This window comes from Phalacrocorax aristotelis, chromosome 2 (assembly GCF_949628215.1).
Source record: "Phalacrocorax aristotelis chromosome 2, bGulAri2.1, whole genome shotgun sequence".
In the NCBI taxonomy this organism is placed as follows: domain Eukaryota; kingdom Metazoa; phylum Chordata; class Aves; order Suliformes; family Phalacrocoracidae; genus Phalacrocorax; species Phalacrocorax aristotelis.
The window spans coordinates 37,672,586-37,691,574 of record NC_134277.1 but is presented as its reverse complement, the minus strand read 5'-3'; the positions used below and the strand labels follow the sequence as shown (position 1 = coordinate 37,691,574).

The window sequence follows — 18,989 nt, the reverse complement described above, 5'->3', positions numbered from 1 at the left end:
TCACACATCCACTTTGTCAAGAGGAGACAGTGCCGGTGCGTGCAGCTCACATGTTTTGGCGGCCGCGGTGCCCCGCGCCCGCGGAGCCGGGAGCCCGCCGGGGATGCGCCGCCCTCCCCGCGTCACCTGCCGCCCGGCGGCGGGGCGCGGAGAGCCGCGGAAGGGATGGCGGGCACTGCGCGGGGGGGCGCGGAGAGCCGCGGGGAGAGGGGCAGGGAGGGCGGGCACGGCGGGCACTGTGCGGGGAGCCGCGAAGAGAGGGGCAGAGGGAGGCCGGGCACTGCGCAGCGGCGGAGCTGCCGGCACCTGCGCGGCCCCCGTGTCCCGCCCGCCGCCGCAGCCGAGTAACACGCAGAATTACGGATTAGAATGAGCCTAGAAATGTAGGTTTATCTTCGGCTCGCCGGGGCGGTTCCTTGCTCTGACGGTCTAGGGAATGGACAGGGCTGCAGATTGATTCCTGGGCGGAAAGGCTTGCTTCTAGAGTTGAAACTGCAGCGCTGCCCTGGAAACACTTATTCGTAAAACATCATTGCGAACACGCACGTTCCCCACCATCGTCAAACACAGCTGTGAGTGTACAGGCGTATTGGCTTGTACACGTGGGAGCGAGAATATGCACATCTCTCCCTCCTGTAAGTGACCCTTCCTGCTACTAGATTTGCCTTCTTCAGTTTGCCTTTCTTCCTGCTATGTCGAGGTTCTGCCGTTAAACGTCGGCCGGGAAAAGTGTTTTGGGGCTATTTTTCCGGGATAGGAATTTATTCAACTGAAGTGGCTCCTGCCCTCTGAAAGTAACATAGCATAATAATTGCAGGACTGTGTCTTCAGCCCATATCCGAGCCCAGAGCACAGCCCACATCCTGGTCCCTATTCCGGCTGCCCCGTGAATCGGGCGTTTGTGTTAACCTGTGTGAGTGCTAGCTATTCCGGGCTGAACAAAAGTCTCCATCAGCTCCTGCAGGCGTGACATTGGTGGGAGCAGTGAAAACGGTTCCTTGTGGGCTCGCTGACCACTCGCATGAAGGGCAAACTGTCTGCGGGAGCAAGTTGCCTTGGCCGGGAAAGGGACAGGGAGGGTGGGCAGGGAACACGGTGGGGAAGGACCGCGCGTGGGGCGCCAGGGAGCAGCAATCCCGTTGCTCCTTGTGGGTCCACACGAAACCAGACACACTCACACACACATGCAGATGCTCCGCGCTGCCATGGCCGCTCTCAGGACCCACGCGAGAGTTATCTCCCCTCGTGATCGGCCGGTGGGGCTGCCCATTGCCTCCCCGCGCCAGCGCTCAGGGGGGTAAGTGCATCTCGCTGCCCACTTGGCTTCGCCTTGCCCAGCTTCCCCAGCTCAAGGATGCAGCTGAAGAACTCCTTTAATAGCATCATCATTATTATTGCTATTAATACTATTATTAATACTATTGTTATTATTCTCTTTTTTAGGGGGAAGCGGGGAGCAAGAGGCCCCACCACCCGATCCCGCTAGTGTAGAAACTAGCCAGTACATATACATACATTTCTCCCTGGGACGCTGGGATGAGGAGAAGTGTTTGGCTCTGATATTTTCCGAGCTAGCTCCTTTTCCACTAGTCTATCTGTGATGGTGTGATTCGTCTCACCCTGCTATAGAGAAAATAACACTAAAGTGCTTCTGTTTTCAAAGCTTTTCGAGTATCTCTCCTTCTTGCAGATTAAACGACCGGCTGCTGGGGAAAAAAAAAAAAAAAAAAAAGACTGTGAAAGGAATAAAACTCTAAGTCCATAAAGATGAAATGTAACAAGTATGTTGAATACATAACGCCACTATATAACAGTTTCAATTAGTTGAGTAAGTCCTCTGTAACGTCTTGTAAAGGTGTAAGGACACGTTTACAGTATAAGCAACATAATGTTCTCAACTGTACGAGTTAATTATTTCCAGATTTTTTATTTTTTTTTTTTTAGAAGTGAGTTTCACAAGTAAAGGCTCTGTCCGGGTATAAAACAACTGGTGTATTTTTCCAGCATTAAACATCTTGAGTTCATAATTAGAAGCGGAGGAAAAGTGGATAGATAAATAATTACACTCGGGGATTTGAGAAGGGGGGAAGAAAGAAAGAACAGCCTTTTGTCTTTCGGGGAGTCGCGATGATGGCGACTGTGCCTCCTTCGCTCAGATTTATCTCCGCTCGATAGCAACCGTGTATAAGGCAATAACGCCGCCCGGCACAGCCCAGACATGTAACCAGCGGCCGGGAGCGAGCGGGAGGCAGAGCTTTTCACTCCTGCAATTCACGAAATCACGAGAAATTTTGCGAAGTTGCTTCTTGCTCACTCAGTACCTCCAAACTTCTTGTAATGTAAAGTCTCAGGCGTGCGGCAGGGTCCGTGCATTGCCCCAGCTCTCTGCCCCCGCAGCGTTACCCCTCTCCACCCCCCAGCCCCCCCAGCTCTGCCGTTCCTCCCACGGGGAGCCGTGGCACCTTCCATCGTCGGTGGGGCTGGGGCAGACCCCAGAAGGAAGCCGTCGATAGTCTTTTCGGTTCCCTCCTGCCGTCCCTCCAGGGCTGACTGTCCATTCACTCTCCTTTTTGTGCTGTAAAGGTCTCGAGTACTTTGTTCCCGAGGGATGGAACTTGTCCCCACGCCCGAGTGGAGCCGAAATCTCACCCATTCCCCCGGTAGACTGCGTTGCCTACCTGGACCCGTCTATCTCTAACCACTCTCCTCAAAGCGAGCTGCCCGAGCCCGCCTCCCCACTGCTAATTTGCCTTAAAATTTATCCCATATTTAATCGTATTTTAATTTTCTTTGGAGCGAGTGAAAAGTCTCGGTGGGTGAAAGTGGAGACGAAGAAGAATAAAAAAGGAGGATGGGATTTCCCATGCTTAGGCCTTTCCTATAACTGATTCCAGGACCTAAAACTCCATGTGAAAAGCTTGGCTTTAGCTCCCTGCGCTCCACAGCTTCCAAGACAAGCATAAGCTGAGGCTGAGCAGGGATCCATCGGTAAAAAACCAACGCAAAATTTAGTTGCCACTAATTTTGATTGACAATAAAAAGGCCCACCAATCCCTCTCTTTTGTACGTGTTAACCCAAAGTTGTCTGATTTAAAACCAGGTGCTAGCAGCAGAGCAAATAAAGACTTCCAGATTTCTCTTAAATATACTTACATTCTTTGTTAGTTTTTTTTGTTGTTGTTCCTGAGGAACCAAGCTCACTTTGGGCTCGTAGGGGTTGCTCGCACCACACCGGGACCAGAGAAAAAGTCTGGAGGGGATTTTTTTTTTTTCTTAAAGCAATCAACTACAGCATGGCTTTCCGCAGGAGGAGATTCCTCATGAGGAAACATTCAGGTGTTCAAAATCGTTATCGGAGCTCGAAAGAAAACCTTGAAAATTTAATTTTTTTTGTTTTATTTTATATGCACATGTATATATGCACACACACACAGAGGTAAGAAAATTTGTCTAGGTTCCAACATAGATCATTATACACACACATAACCCAGGAAAGGCAGAGCGGTGCTTAACAACAAGGAATGTTTTTCCAGTTCTGTGGGAAGTCTGTAGGTACTAGAATCCCGGGAGCCTTGATTTTTGGGTTTGGTTTTCTCTTATTTTCTTCTCTCTCTCTCTTTTTTTTTTTTTTAATAAGGAAACAAGAGCGACGAGTTTCTAATCTCTGTAGGCAAAAGCATATTTGCGCTTCTAAGGGTGAGAAGACTAGGAACGTCTCTCTGACCCGCGACAGGGATCATATATTGTTCTAAAGTAGAAATGTCAAAGTAAAGTCATTTACCACCTGGATGTCCTTGACTTGGGATGATTAAAGTTTAATCTGAGATGTGTGCACAGCTTTACCGTGTTATTTAAACACATCAAAGGTCGTAAAAGGATTCCAATAGCATGAGTCGTACACCAGAGAGCTTTCTCTGTGGAGAAACCCGTATTTTATTCTAGTCTAAGCTCCAGAACGATCTTTAAAGAAAAAGGAAACAAAGGGGAGAAAAAACCGGGGTGGTAGGGGGGAAAGGGATTTGATTTCTAGAGGGGGTGGCAGACTTCAAAGAGGCCGGAGGGTCGGGCTCTGGGGGATACACTCGGTGAAGGACAGAGCCTTCAATTATCATTAGCTGTGCAGACATCTAGTGGGAAATCCTCGCAATTGCACCCCAACCTCAGCCCCGCGGGAAGGCGCTTACCCCGGCTTCGCTGACGCACCGCTCATCTCCTCTCCTCTCCTCTCCTCTCCTCTCCTCTCCTCTCCTCTCCTCTCCTCTCCTCTCCTCTCCTCTCCTCTCCTCTCCTCTCCTCTCCTCCGGCCGCCGCGGAGCGCTGCCGCTGCCGCCGCCGCCCCGCCGAGCCGCCGCCGGCGGCGCGGAGCGGAGCGGGGAGGGCGGGGATGGGTGGCGGGGGTGGCGGGGAGAGGCCCCCGCTCGCCCCCATTGGAGGCTCCCGGTGCCAGTCCGGCCCGGCCCGGCCCCGCCCGGGTCCTGTCCCGGTGAGACCGGCCCCCCCACCCCCGCCGGCTTCAGCCCCACGACGGCGACCCCGCATCCCGCCGTGCTGCTCCGCCCGGTGCCTCGCTCTGTTTGTCACGGGCGGTGCTCGAAAGCCAGGCAAGGATATTCCCCCTCTCTCCCCCCACCCCCCCCCGGGGCTCTGTTTACCCTTACAAATCCCTGATGGTTATCGCTGGCAGGGGACGGGAGCCGGCCGCGGCGCCCGGCGGAGCCACCCGAGGCAAGCCGGGACATGCGGGGCGCTGCGACCCGGCGGGACGGCAGATATCCGAGCTTACCCGAAACCCTTTCTGCTCCTTTCCGTGTTACAGATCTTGGCAGGGGTAGACAGGAAAGAGAGGAGGGGGGCTGGCTAAACCACAGGGGCGAGCTCGGCTCCAGGTTTCCCCGGTGCCATGGCAGAAATTCATGTCCTCATTTACCCCGCGGGTTTTGAGGGAGAGGACAGAGTAACCCGGGGAAGGTGGGAGACGGGAGGGGAAGGTGGGAGACGGGAGGGGGAGGCGTGGACCTTGAGCTTTTAAACATGTGTTGGCACCTGAACTACCGAACCTGCCGGGACGGGGTGTCCCAGCCAGGCTGTTCCCGCCTAACAGGTGGCTTCTCCTCGGGCACGAAAGGCGTTTCCCAGCTGCAGTGGGACCCAGTGCCGTGACTGCCCATTTTGTGGGGAGCTGGGGGAGATGAGTGGGTATTCTCTAAAACGGGTGGTCTCCTCGCGTCCCACCTTTCTTCTTTTTTCCAAGGAGTTCAGGTCACTGCCAGCTTCCTAGCTGGTACCTGCCCAGATGATGAGGAGGCGGAGGGGGAGCCTTGGAGATCTCCTCCACCTTGTGAAGACTCAAACTACTGCTTTTCCAGCCTATATGTTTTTCTCTAGGTTTCTTTTTACCAGGCAGGGTTCTCCTTGTCGTTTCGTTCCTTCAGGGGCTTCTATAGAGGCCACATTTTAATTTCCACACAAGGTGTCAGAAATCTCTTTGTATCCTCAGATCTTGTTTTCTTTCCTCTTCCTCTCCCTTTTCTGTCAAGTTGCCGATCACCTGCCGTTCCCAAAGACTTCCCTGGCTCGTAAGGATGCTCCTCACCTCGGAAAGCAAAACCGTCCCTTTGGGTACCCAGAAAGGGGAAGAGACATCTTGCTACGAGCACACAGATTTGAATTATTAGGCTGTAAATTTCGTACCGTGATAAAAGCTTCAGCTGTGTTGTCCAATATTGAAGTTTTTGGCAATAGCATCACTTGGTTTTTTACTTCCTTTAGCCCCCGCCTCAGACCTACATTCCCCTCTCACAGATTTCTGAGAAAATCTTTCATGTTTTGTTTTAATATCGCATATATACGTTTCAAGTTTCTTAGCTGGTATACAAATAAGAACGGACATATGGCAGGAACATTTGATGTTTGCAAACAGGCAGAAGATACTTGCTAACCGATTTCCGCTGTGGAGTTATATGGGATTCTCGTTTTATATATAGGCAACTTTTATGTCAGCTGGGATATTCTTGCTCACGGTTTTTAAGGTTTCGATCCTGTGGTTATTGTTATAAAAGTAGTGCAATCCATGACACACACAAACCCCCGATAAATGCAACTTAAATCTTAATTCTCTGACTGGGGTAGTTGTATACATAATGTCACCTTCCCAGCTAAAGTGGATTTTATTTTTTCTTTCACCGTGGTCTTGCCATCCTACCGAAGATGAGAACTTGATTGAAAGCTAATGATGAGATAACGGTTACTTGATTGGCTATGTAGCGTCCAAACTTCCTAGGAAGCTCAGCACGAACTTCTGACCTCTCTTTTAGTGACCCCCGGGGTAGTCACAGGATCGTAGCCCCCCTCCCTCCAGCCTCCCGCTAAAATTAATAGGTCAGACAAGCTCCCTCTCCTTCATTTGCCAAACATTTACATCACCCAAAGTGGTGATGACGTGTCTGTTGGTGCCTTCATCACCTCACAGAGGAATTATTCCTTGTGGGTAAAACTTCCTGACGGTTTGTGGGAGCGGGAGCGGAGTGTTCCCCTGGCAGCAGGTGGGCTCCCGGGCCGGGGCTGCGGGACGTGCCCCAGCTCCTCCGGGGGCTCCCCCCGGCTTCTCCGGGGGCTCCCCCCAGCCCCGCCGGAGCAGCCGCCGTGCCCCTACACCTCTGGCCTGACACGCTCGACCTGGCCGGCTTCTCATGGCTGCACACACAGGTTTCAGACCCAAACAGCGAGCTGGACTTCTCCAGGTAGAGACTCTGGGCTGAGAATTTGTTGACCTGAGAACAGCGAGAACCGGCGTCCGGCGGATATGGATACTTCTGCTGAGCAAAGGCACACCAGCCTTTATGTTTCCTTTGCAACATGACCTACGAGTTGTAGCTTTATGTTAAATCCAGCTGGGCTTTTTTTCTTCTTCTCCTTTTCTTTTGTTTCTTTTGGGGGGGGGGGGGGGGCGGGGGGCGGCGGGCTGCGCCGGGAGATGACAGATGATTTGACATAGTCCCCACGCTCGGCAAGAGAAATTGCGAAGAAATATGGTCTTGTGAAAGTGGATGACAATTGGTAATTACTGGCAGGCAGCGAGTATCTTCCCCACAATGGGAAGGAAGCGGCTCCGAGTGAGGACACTCGCTCGCTGGCACCAGGGCAGCTACATCTGCAGGAAAGCGGCCTCGGGTTGCGTGCAAGGGGGCAGGGGAATTTCTTCCTTTAGGTATCTGGGCTGGAAGACCAGGGGGCATGCCTGACTAGAGACTAACCTTTATTGTTCAGCCGTTCATTATTTTGCATGTCAGAGGGGTTGCTATGAAACCACTCCCTTTTCTCTGTGCCATTATTGGACTAAATATACTTTGGCTCCCGGGACTTTGCGAATTGTCTTCGGAGCGTGGGAACCTTGGCGTGTGCCCTCAGCTCCGCTCCAGCCCCTTGGCACCAGCCCGGCTCCTTCTCCCCGGGTATGTCTCAGAAGGCTGCCAGCACTGCCACAGGACTGCTTTTGCTGGGCTGAGGCCGTCCTCCGTCCCTCTGGCCCTGGAGAGGATGGGAGAGTCTATGCCCCCACATTGACTCCCTGCGTGGGTGTGGGGGCACAGTGTGCCAGGCTGTGCCGGTGGTGTGGGCAACCTCCATCCTCACGGACCCCAACCCGATGTGCTCAGGCTGATGGAGTCCGTGCTCCAGATGAGAAGATCTAACTAAGGCATGGGCAGATGGGCACTGCTGGAGTGCGCTGTGTGCGGGTTTATGAGGGACCAACTCCACTCCCGCTTTTCCTGATGGGCCCCGAGCCTCAAACGCAACGCTTTAAGCTGATTCCAGAGTAAATAACATCTTGGAAGTCAGCTGTCGTGTATGTAAGGATGGGATTTAGCCTTCAACAGGGCCACATATGTAACCGCTTATCTAAAGAAGACATAAAATACAATAAGCTTTGGAAAAATTCATGATTCAGCAAAAATAAAGAGAATAATACACTCACCCAGAGATGCAAGTTATCAGCTAGTCTGCATTTGGCTGGTGTTATGTTTAAAGGAAAATACTGTATAATTCCTGTTTAGAGAATGTGTTCACGGTATGAGTAGAGAGACATTAGTTCCATCTAACATGAAGAGTAGCAAATGTCTCCTGTTATTAAAGACAGCATGTATTATATATACCTGAGAAATGTACTGTAGGCGCTAGAAATCATTTTCTAGACCCCGGGCTCACTGTTGGTTTGTTGTTCGGTTTTTTGTTTGGTGGGTTTTTCCCCCTCTTTTTTGGGGGGCTTTTTGGTTTGTTTTTTTTTGCTAAATAAACTTTTAACAGAAATGCATGTGCTTAGTGAAATGTAAAGCTAATTGGAGAACACGGGATCATATCACCGTATCGAGTAACTTTCTGCTGGGAGGTGGTTGGTACTGGGAGAGCCCACGACATGGTCGAAGGGCATTTAAGCAGTGCTGGGGACTCAGCCGAAGCCAGCTGGCTTTTTCTGCCCGAAACTGAGCACAGCTCTGTGCAGATGGTTCTTTACTCCTCGCGGAGCATGTCCCCAAGGCTGTCCCCGCGGGGTCCCACCCACACGAGGAGAAGCCAGAAGTGGGACGCTCCTAGGGGTGGAGAAGGACTGATGGGAACCCCATCCCGGGACCAAGGGGTCCCCCACTCCCCTCCTGGCTCCAGCACGACTCTCGGCAGAGGGATGAATGTAACGTGCCGCAAGGCGAGAGGCACGTGTGTGGTCACGCACACACCCACCAGCCAGGCCGAGGGGACACAGGACTCGTTTCAGGTGTGCGCGCCCGGCTGCCTGCGTGGGTGCGCGCTTCCCCATGGCCACGCACCTCCCTTCTCACCCGCTGCCGGCAATAGCCCCTCTCTGCGCCCGCGGAGTAGAGTGTGCCAGATGAAACGGGCCAAGGGAAGAAAACCCACCCAAAAGCGAGCCCCGTCCGTGCCGCGGGGGTTGGAAGGAGCCGTGGGAAGGTCCCGAGGCGGGGCGGCGGGCCGGCCCGTGGGTAGGAGCCGGCAGCCCGGTCGGGTCGCCCGGCACAGGTGTTGCCTCGGGGTGGCTGCCGAGCGGGCGTGAGAGGGCTAGCCCGGGCCTGCGGGACGGTAGCCCAGCACCCGGCCGGGCGGCAGGCGGGCAGGGAAGCAGGCAGGTCAGGCAGGGAAGCGGACAGGCAGGACGGGCAGGGAAGCGGGCAGGGCGAGCCCCGCGGGCGCCGCGCCAGCCCCGCAGCCGCCCAGCCCGCCGGAGGAGCCAGCGGGGCATGGGATAGCCCTCACGGGGCTAGTCCCGCCCCCCCACCCCTGCACCACCTTGACAGAGTTGCTGGGGCTTGCCAGATGCAGCGTGGTTTGGGGTTTTTGTTGTTGTTTTTTCCCTCTCCGCGGGGAAGATCTCCACTCGTGGCTCAGGTAACTTCTAGCCAGAGTCACCCTCCCTTCCCGTCAGTGCGGTGAGTCCCCATATCTCTTAAGATACTTCTTCAGACAGCAGCGATTAGAGCCCCAGCTATGTACAATCTCATCTAAGCAAAGGGCTGGAAAAGTGAGGAAAAAGAGCTGTTAGACAGACCCAGACATTAAACTGCGTCCATCAAGGCAATGTTTTAATCACTAAAACCACTTCTGAAAAGGGAACCAAAAAATCCTCTTGGAGAATGTACTTCAACAGCTGTCTTCCAGTAAAGGCAAACATGTCCAATGTTTCCTGTATTATTTTTTTTTTCTCTCCCCTTTCTTTCTCTAGATACTGCGCACAGGCGTCTTAAGCACTGAGAGCCCTATTGTTTCCCTAGATGAAGACACAGCTTTGGGGGAGAAAAAAAAAAAAAGACAAAAAGACCCTGCAACTTCTTGCAGAGAGCAGGAACGTCCACTCCTGCCCCTGAGCCCTCCTGGTCGGACGCTGTGTAAATGTCACGCCATTACAGGCAAGTTATGGTGAGAAGGGCTTTGTGGAAACGCTTTCTCCCGCATTGTAAAGGAAAGATCTACTTCGGCATCTCTCCGGCAGCGTTTCAAAGGGAAATCAAACAGCACAAAGTGGGCCCGAAGCTCAGGAAGAACTTTTTTTTTTCCCCCTAATGAAAAAGGTGGAGGGATAAGTTTAATTGTAATCAGGCTGCAACAATACACCATGTGATCATGTGGTAGCAATTATTACAAGCTCCCAGCAGAAATCGAGAGGATATGCCATTGCAGCTCACTGTACCCTGCCGTTATTTTCTTTTTCAAAAACTGTGACCTACCAGTAGATAAGGTGAAAAATAAATTTACCCTCAAAACGCTAAACTCTGAAAATCGGAGGGTAAGCCCAACAAAACCAAGGAAGATTAACTTGAGTATTATTTTGTTGTCTGTTGCTACTACACGTTTATAGTAGAACCTTTTTAGCTGGAAGATGTAACCGACCTAATAAACTACTGCAGTGGACATCTGCACGGCCAGCCTTGGCCCCCTTGCTTATCAGAATTTACTAACAGTAAAATAAAAACGTTCTCGGCTCTCTTTGTGCGAGCGAGCAGAGCTAATTGCGAAGAAATCCGTCTCAGTTTGCACGGCAAAAATAATTTAAATTGTAGGGGGGGGCTTTATCACCGCATTCAAGCAGCTCGCGGCTGACAGCCTGCAAGGGCTTCTCTTCATCGCTGCACGTACACGGCAATTTAAGCAAAATATTTTCTGCTGACTACCAGCACGAAACGCCAGGCTTCTGTTGCTTTCACCCGCCAAATATAAACAGAAAGTTATCGCACACCCCCCCTCTGGAAATACGCTTGTGAAAATATTACAAGAAAAAAATGTAAAACACAAAACAAAAATCAGAAAAGAGACCTTGTCCGTGAGACAGAGATAAAGAGTATTCTCATTTTCACTTTAATCACATGAAATACCTTCAGCGTGTTTTCTACAGCTGAAACAGGAAAAAATAATACAGAGTGAAGCGATCTTTTGAGACCTCGCTCCGTGAAGATTAGTCCGTGTCCCACACTTCGGGTGAAAGCATGACATTATTTTCGAGCACACCTTATTTATAGAAGGTGGCAGTTCGAAAGTTCGGGTGGACTGAAATAGGTAGGTCTGTATCTAGTGTGCGCCTGAGGATTTTTAGGACGACTTTTCTACCTGAGAAACGCAGCATTAAGCTCTTCGCAAATCTTCTCGGACTTTTCCATTTCTGCATTTGCTTTTACAAATTCTTCTTATTTTGTAATTATCTCAGCCCCCCCCAGCACGCAGTGGGAGGGAGAGAGTTAAGATGTCCTGCGAACCCCGCTCGTAAAGCTGCTTACTTCCATTAGAAACACATGAATATCCTGAAATACAAAGTGTCTTTAAAACGGACTCAGGAATGTTTATCTCAGCCCTTGATGCTTTAGAAATTGTGGAAGAAAACAGCGGTGACAGTACTGCTCCAAATTAACCTTCTGGCAGGTAAATTTCATTTGCTCATGAAAATCAAATTCGATTAAGGCTCTCGCCCCTGCTATCACTTTACTCCCGCGTCTTCCAAGACTCCTGGGCTCTGCAGGGCGGAGATTATTATTAGTAACTAAGATCACCCTCTAACCCCTGCATTATCAGCCAAGATCTTTTAGCGGGTTTAGAGGGGTTTAACTCTGTGTCCAACATATATTTCCAACAATCAGCCACGACTATTTTTTTTTCCTTCACGCTCATTAATTAGCTCTAAGGAGTGAATGGAAAAGTAAGAGTGAATTTCTTTGGGCGACGGTTTTTCGTCTGTATTCGTACGACTGTGATTCTCCTACAAGAAATCAGAGTTCCCCTCAGTCGGGCATTCCCGCGGCAGGGTTCCAGAGGGTGCGTGTGTGTTTGGGTTATCACACAAAGGCTGGCTTGGGGGAAAAAAAAAAAAAAAAAAAAAAAGGAAAAAAAAAAGAAAGGAAAAAAAAAAAGCGCCTTCTACATACTCTGCCGACAAACTCCGTATTTGCAAACCTGACATTCAGCTGAAAGGATTTTTGGTTTTTCTAAGAAAAGCGAAAATTTAAGGCCTCTTTAGGAAAATGAGTGGCCATATTCCTATCACGTGGGGAAAATTGCAAATAACTTATATTTTCTCGTTTAAGGCCAAAATCCTACGGTTCTCACTATGGCACAACTGTCTTTGACTTCATAGCGTCAGCAGCACACAGTGACTTGGTTCAAAGCACTTGTAAGGGTCAAATTCTGCCCTTGGTTACACCTGCGAAGTGCCTTAAAAGCATCTGACCGCTCTCAGCGCAGCCAAGGGACGAAAATGCCACTAAAGCTTTTTGTAATACCTGAGATGGGCACGGCCGCGCACCGCGAGGGGTGACTGCTGCCGAATAGGAAAATTAGTTAGAAATCCCCTGGGTCTGCAAGGATTCAGCACCTTTTAAAATCCTTCTGCTGATTATGGTTGTTCATCCTCTTGCTTCCTAAGGAATTAATACTCGTTTTAGAGGAAAAGATTTAACAGATACATTTCTCTCCAAGGTGTTTTACACGCTATATAAATGCAAAGCAGGTCGGAGGTTTGCATCAAATCTCTTGGAAAATGCGGAGACTCTATCATATACTTGTGTTTTCTGTATCCCAACTTTATTTCGCTCGAAAAGAAAGAAAAAATATTTTTGGAGGAAGCTTCAGTTGGTCTGTCGTTCGCATGCATGGAAGCATTTAATTATCAAGTTAATTTTCCAAAATGAAGCACTTGTAGAGCATGGCCAAATCGATCAGTGGCTTCAAGTAAACTTTCTCATAGTTTTGGTTAATTTACCCAGTGCATCCCAAGCTTATGTTGCAAAAAATAAAAGCTCTTCGACAATTGGTAGGGAATGGTGTATGTGGAAGGCGGGGGGCGGGGGGGCGGGGGGGGTAGGCTCGGCGTATTTTTATCCCTGGTGTTCATTACAGGGTCCATGATTTTCGAAGAACATCTGTTCTGCTCGATACCTTCAGCCCTCACAGTTCCTTTCTAATATTTAATGGCAGATACCCATTGAGGCAGGAAGGAATGATAGCTGGGGAACGAAAATTTGGTGGTGGTGGTGGTGGAATCTAAAATAGCTGACGAGGTTTTTCTCCTCTATCGGTGTCAATAAATCACTACAAATCAGTCAAATTCGGAAAGCAAAACAAAGGCGTAGAGGTCCGTGTCCGTGACCTACAATAACGATTTTTCTGGTGCTGCATACGCACCCTGCAGATGCCGTTTTGCCTATTTTGAGGAAACGGTCCCATTCCCTGACTCCCACCCACGTCATGGCAAATAGGGGAAGGGGACGGTTGTATCACTGCTCTTACCAGCAGTGGAAAGCACGGCCCTCTTCCCTAATGATTAAATACAGCTCTAGAGGGAGGGAAAGATGCAGAGAAGGGAGAAGAGAGAGCTCTTTAATCTAATCTCCCTTCTCCCTTTCGCACACAGGGCCGGAACAGCCCCAAGTGGGTAAACAAAACAAAAAAAACCCCAACCACCAAAACTCAGCAGACCGGATGCCTTTTGCTCCCCCTCCCCAACCCTCCACCACTTGTACAGTTTGCACCGGGGCTGAGAGCTACGGTTTCACATGCCTTCTCCCTCCTGATGGAAAGGGGCTTGAAAAGCAGAGGCAGATAAGCGAGAAAAGCTCCGCGGCTGACGGAGAGTGTGGAGAGGGGGGCGGGCTGGGGGGGTGGAGGGGCGAGCTGGGGAGATTAGTGTTCTCATGGCTACCCGCTTTTTAACAAATCAGACAGATCTTCGGGCTGTGAATGACAGTTCTCACATTGGCTAGGCTGCAACTTTCAACTTGACCTTGGCCTCTAGCCGTGTCTAACCCGTATGTAAAACAGCGCTGCCCCATAGAGCTGCCTTCCCTTCCCCCTTCTCGCCCCCCCTCTCCCGCCCCCCGCCCCGCTGCAACTCGATTTTCAGGAGCAGCCTCGAGAAACCAGAGGGAAACAAACCGACCCAATTCATGCCAGTCAAGCAATGTTTGGCCGGGGGAATCCACAGGTTTCAAAACTGGTGCCTGAAAGAAGAGGAAAAATATGCGGGGAATAAATATTTGCTTTTGGTCATGAGGAAGAATGCGGAAAAGAGTATGCGAAGTCAAAATTTATTGGCTACAATGAAGGAAAACAAGCGGCCGAATTAGCAGGCGAGTGACAGCGACTTCAGGTATCCCAACCCATCGCACGGAAAAAGCACCTTGAAAAAAAATCCTTGGGCGCCAAAGGGCTATTTCTCATGGCTGGCAGCTCTGCGCTAGGCAAGGAAAAGCCTGCTCGGTAACAATGTACGTCCCGGGACCGCTCCGCGCTTGTAGCCATGCGGGCAAAACAATGCTACAACGTCAATGGGAAGCACAATAGGATAATAAATACGCCGAGCTGTCAGGCGCAAAACAAAGCAACTTGAGATTGCAAAAAGAAAAAAAAAAAAAAGTTTTCAGGATGGGAGTATTTGGGGCTGTTTTGTCCACACGCGTGAGGGCTGAGGGCTGTTAACGATGAGACGGACGCTGCTTTAGGTCAAGTTTATTGATAGCTCAGTGATGGAGCGTTTTGAGTTCAAGGTTGTGAGCAAATAACTGAATGCTGGGGGAAACGCATCCGCACTGGTGGGAGGTGCGGGAAATATTAAAAATGGAAATTATTTTGCCCTATGAAAAATTATAACATTTATCATGAAAAGGGAATGCAATTGGGTTTTTAAATATATACAGCTTTCGCTTGCGGAGAGGTACGGCCTTCAAAATAAAAAAAATATTTTCAGCCAATAAACCATTTTTTCCCAGCACAAAAAAAAAAAAGCACCGTGGGTCCGTGGGCACACTCTACAAGCCGACGTGCTATTTTACAGACAAAAAAGATGCAAGCCGGATTGTAGGCCCCGGTTTTTATTATTACAGCAGCAAATAATACAGCGGAATCGCGATGGAGATCCAGTTAACCCTCCCGCTCCCCGAGCCCATCCTAAAAGATAATAATAAATAAAATCGGGATTTCCTGGTCCGTTCCTCTTATCTGACGTCTGAGGCTTTGTGGCGAAAGGAGCGAGATGGGTCTTGGGCTTTCGACGGGCGGGAAGGAAGGAAGGAAGGAGGAAAACACCCAGAAAGGTCCCCGGGAGGCTTCGCTTCGGGAGCCTTATCTGGCCCGGCGTGCGGCCCGGGGAAGGCTCCTCCGCCCGCTGGCGGCGGCCGGCTCCCCGCGCCATCAGCCGGCCGGGGCCCCGCCAACGCTCCCCGGGGAGAGGCGGCGGTTCAGGCCGGGGCAGGAAGGGGGTCGAAGGGGTGCGGCTCGTTCCCCCCCCCCCCCCCCGGGGAGGTGAGGGGAGGCCTCCGGGTCTTCCGCGGCCCTCGGGGCGGGGAGGGCCCGAGGAAAATGAGGCGGGGTGCGCGGGGGGAGCCCCGCACCTCGGGGGACTCGCCGCGGCAACAACGGGGGCCAAAATGCTCACGCCTCGGTGGCGAGGGGAGGGAGGGCCGGAGGGAGGAAGGAGGGAGGAGGGAAGGAGGGAGGGAAGAAGGGAAGGAGGGCCCCCCCGCCCCCCCCGCGGCGGCAGGACCGCGCCGTGCCCGCGCCCGTGCCCGCGCCCCCGGGCCGGGACCCGGCCCCGCGCGGCGATTGCGTTATTTAATTATCTCCACTTTATTCCTTCAGATGTTTATCAGCTGCTTTGCATATCACGTGGGGGCGGGCGGCCCAATGAGGGCCGGCCTGGCGCGACACTGGCGCGTCAGCCTTGGTCAAGTCCCGGAGATTGAGTATCTCTTTTTTCAGTCTTTGGGGCTTTTAAAAAAGAGCCACTAGTCTCAATGCGGAGCGGGCTATGACAGCCTCCGTGCTCCTCCACCCCCGCTGGATCGAGCCCGTCATGTTCCTCTACGACAACAGCCTGGATGAGATCAATAAGAACATGGACGGGTTTCACGCCGGCAGCAACTTCGCGGCGGCGGCGGCGGCCAACCCCTGCCGCAACCTGATGGCTCACCCCGCGCCCCTGGCCGCCCCCAGCGCCGCCGCCTACACCTCCAGCGAGGCCCCCGCCGCCGGCATGGCCGAGCCCGCTGTCAAGCAGTGCAGCCCCTGCTCGGCCGCCGTGCAGAGCTCCTCCGGCGCCGCGCTGCCCTACGGCTACTTCGGCAGCGGTTACTACCCCTGCCGCATGACCCACCACAACGCCATCAAGTCCTGCGCCCAACCTGCCTCCACCTTCGCCGACAAGTACATGGACACCTCCGTCTCCGGCGAGGAGTTCACGTCGCGGGCCAAGGAGTTCGCCTTCTACCAGGGCTACGCCGCCGGGCCCTACCAGCCGGTGCCCGGCTACCTGGATATGCCCGTGGTGCCCGCCATCGGCGGCCCCGGCGAGCCGCGCCACGACCCCCTGCTCCCCATGGACAGCTACCAGCCTTGGGCCATCACCAACGGGTGGAACGGGCAAGTGTACTGCCCCAAGGAGCAGAGCCAGCCGCCTCACCTCTGGAAATCCACCCTCCCGGGTAATACACCTGCATGGCTACCCCGGCCCCCCACCCCACCCCCCCCACCCCCACCCCTCCGCCTCCTCCCCCGCTCGCCCCTCCCGAGTGTCCCGCCGGCAGGGCTCCGGGATCACCCCCGGGCTGACCCTTCCCTGCCCACGCCCGCGGTCCCCGGTCCCATCCAGCCCCGGCCCGCACATGTCCCGGTGCCGCCCCCCGCCCCCCGCCGGCGCATCCCGCCTCACCCGCCCGGCCCCGCCGCCGGCACCGGGAGAGGAAACAGCTGAAAAGGGCGGCGGGAAGGGCCGCGGCATTATTTTCCCTAAACGCCGGAGCACGCAGGCCGGGTAAATCGCTGCAGCCCCGCGCGATTCCTCCCCGGAGTCCCTCGCCGGGCTCCGTGGGGTTTGTTGTTACTGTTTGTCTGTCTGACAGAAGCGAGCCTTTCCCTGCCTAAAAGCTGTCTGCGGCGGCCGGGAAGGAGGAATCCCAAATGCTGAGCCGGGCTTCAGTAGCTAAGCTGGAGCGGGGCAGGCGGAGGAGCGCGCTGTAACGCCAACCCCTGTACCACTTGAAGATGTCCTAAGCGGTTCGAGCGATTTTCTAACGCTTGCCTGCATGGTTTTTCTGTTCCAGACGTCGTTTCACATCCCTCCGATGCGAACTCGTACAGACGTGGGAGGAAGAAACGAGTGCCTTACACAAAGGTCCAGTTAAAAGAACTCGAAAGGGAATACGCTACAAATAAATTCATAACCAAAGACAAACGGAGGAGGATATCGGCGACTACAAATCTGTCAGAGAGACAGGTCACAATCTGGTTCCAAAACAGAAGGGTCAAAGAGAAAAAAGTGATCAACAAATTGAAGACTACCAGTTAATGGATTAAAAATGGAGAAGCAGCAACTCAAAAGTTTCTGAACTTTTTTTCCCCGTGTTCAGATTAAAATAATTATTAATAATAATTAAAAAGAGAAAAGACAATGAACCTCTTCTTTCAGATCAAGAGATCTGTATCTTTGGAATTATAGCTTTCTCTTTTTTTTCTTTTTTTTTTTTTTTTTTTAAATATTGCTGTAGCAAAATGGTTGAAACTGACAGTTCTCCTGAAATCCCAAGCAGCCAGCCAGTATCACTGACAGACTGTAAAGCCCCCACGCCCAGCCCCGAGAGATACACTTTCAATTAAGACACGCGATTTTCTGAGATACTTATAAGTGCTTCTACGACCTCACTGTCCGAGAAGACTCTTCGTGGCCACGATGCGAGAGCTGGTTAACGTGAGGAGGTCGATGTGGACACATAAGCTGATTTTCTTCCATTGCAATCCAAACTGTATGTTGAATGACTGCTCAGGTAAACCATAGTGAAAAAAAAAGTACAGTTACTGTATGTTTTTAAGCAATGCATTTAGTGTCAAAAAGTAATAATAAACCTCGAAGGTACTGAATAAGGATTTCAGAGACATCAGTAATGAAGGAAGCTCTGTGGAGGATCTATCTTGATAGCAGATTTAAAACATCGCAAACTAGGGGGGGATAGAAAGGAAAATATTTGCTTGGAGATGTCTTTTGGTTTTATTTTTTATTTTCAACAGATGATTTCTTGTCATCTGAATTGGGTTTTTTGTTGTTGTTGTTGTTTATTTTTTCTCCTGCAGACCGTACAATACATACTTTTTAAAGGACTCTGCCTGTTTTAAACCTCAAATAATCTTCAAGAATTAATATTCTAAGTCCCCGGAAATTTTTTAATATTTGACTCTGGGTGGATACAAAAAACGTGAACATTGGCATTTCTTTACAGTAGGGAAAAAAACCCCCACCTTTCTGGAAAAAAATTTCCAAGAACTTTGAAATGAAATACGTTTTTCCCCAGAAGTATTTTGATTTATATAATCTATATTTTGATCTATAAGTAATTAGTCGTTTCTCCTTGTTTATTGTCTGTTATGAGGCCGCAGTAGAACGTTTAGGGATTCTTTTTACAGCACCTTTAATCCAATCAGTTATTTCAACCAGCACATTATTTTGTTTTTATTCACTATAAGAAGCTATCTTGTAAATAATAAAAAAAAAATTCAGCGCACTGTGAAAATGTACTTGTGCACCCTCATTTTTTTTAATATTTCTACTGAAAAACGAAAACCCAAGACGTGTAGATAGGTATAGTAGTATTAATACTGTTAATAAAATAGTCACTGTAATAAAACCTGCAAGGAATACTCTTTATTTTTCCATACCTATGTGTATTTCATAAGAAAAATATAATGTATCTGCCTTATAATCATAATACCATGGTCTTCCGTTACATAGCTTATGTATATATGGTGGGTTTGGGCTTTTTTTTCTGGATGGTGTTTATCTGGGGGCAGGCACGCCTGATAACCAGCGTTCCTAAACTATAAATGTTTCTGTAATGTTAAACAGTGGTTTTGCAGCGGGGCTGGGGGCCAGGGGGGAGGAAAAGCAGGATGATGCCAGTGCAGCGCTGCGGCCCACACCGGGAAATGGAGCCCGGCGGCCGGTCCCTGGGCGG

At 51.1% G+C, this 18,989-nt stretch overlaps 1 protein-coding gene across 1 annotated transcript; it reads left to right on the top strand.

Moving 5' to 3' along the window:
• The first annotated feature begins 15,779 nt into the window (after positions 1 to 15,779).
• HOXA13 (homeobox A13) lies at positions 15,780 to 18,666 on the top strand. The gene is made up of 2 exons (XM_075086120.1): positions 15,780 to 16,469; positions 17,088 to 18,666. The coding sequence occupies exons 1-2, from the start codon at positions 15,797 to 15,799 to the stop codon at positions 17,330 to 17,332; spliced, it is 918 nt and encodes a 305-aa protein (XP_074942221.1). The 5' UTR covers positions 15,780 to 15,796; the 3' UTR covers positions 17,333 to 18,666.
• Positions 18,667 to 18,989: the final 323 nt, after the last annotated feature.

Coding starts and splice junctions, on each gene's coding strand:
- HOXA13 (XM_075086120.1), top strand. CDS start 15,797: ATGACAGCCTCCGTGCTCCTCCACCCCCGCTGGATCGAGCCCGTCATG. Junction 16,470..17,087: donor CTGGAAATCCACCCTCCCGG/GTAATACACCTG, acceptor TTTCTGTTCCAG/ACGTCGTTTCACATCCCTCC.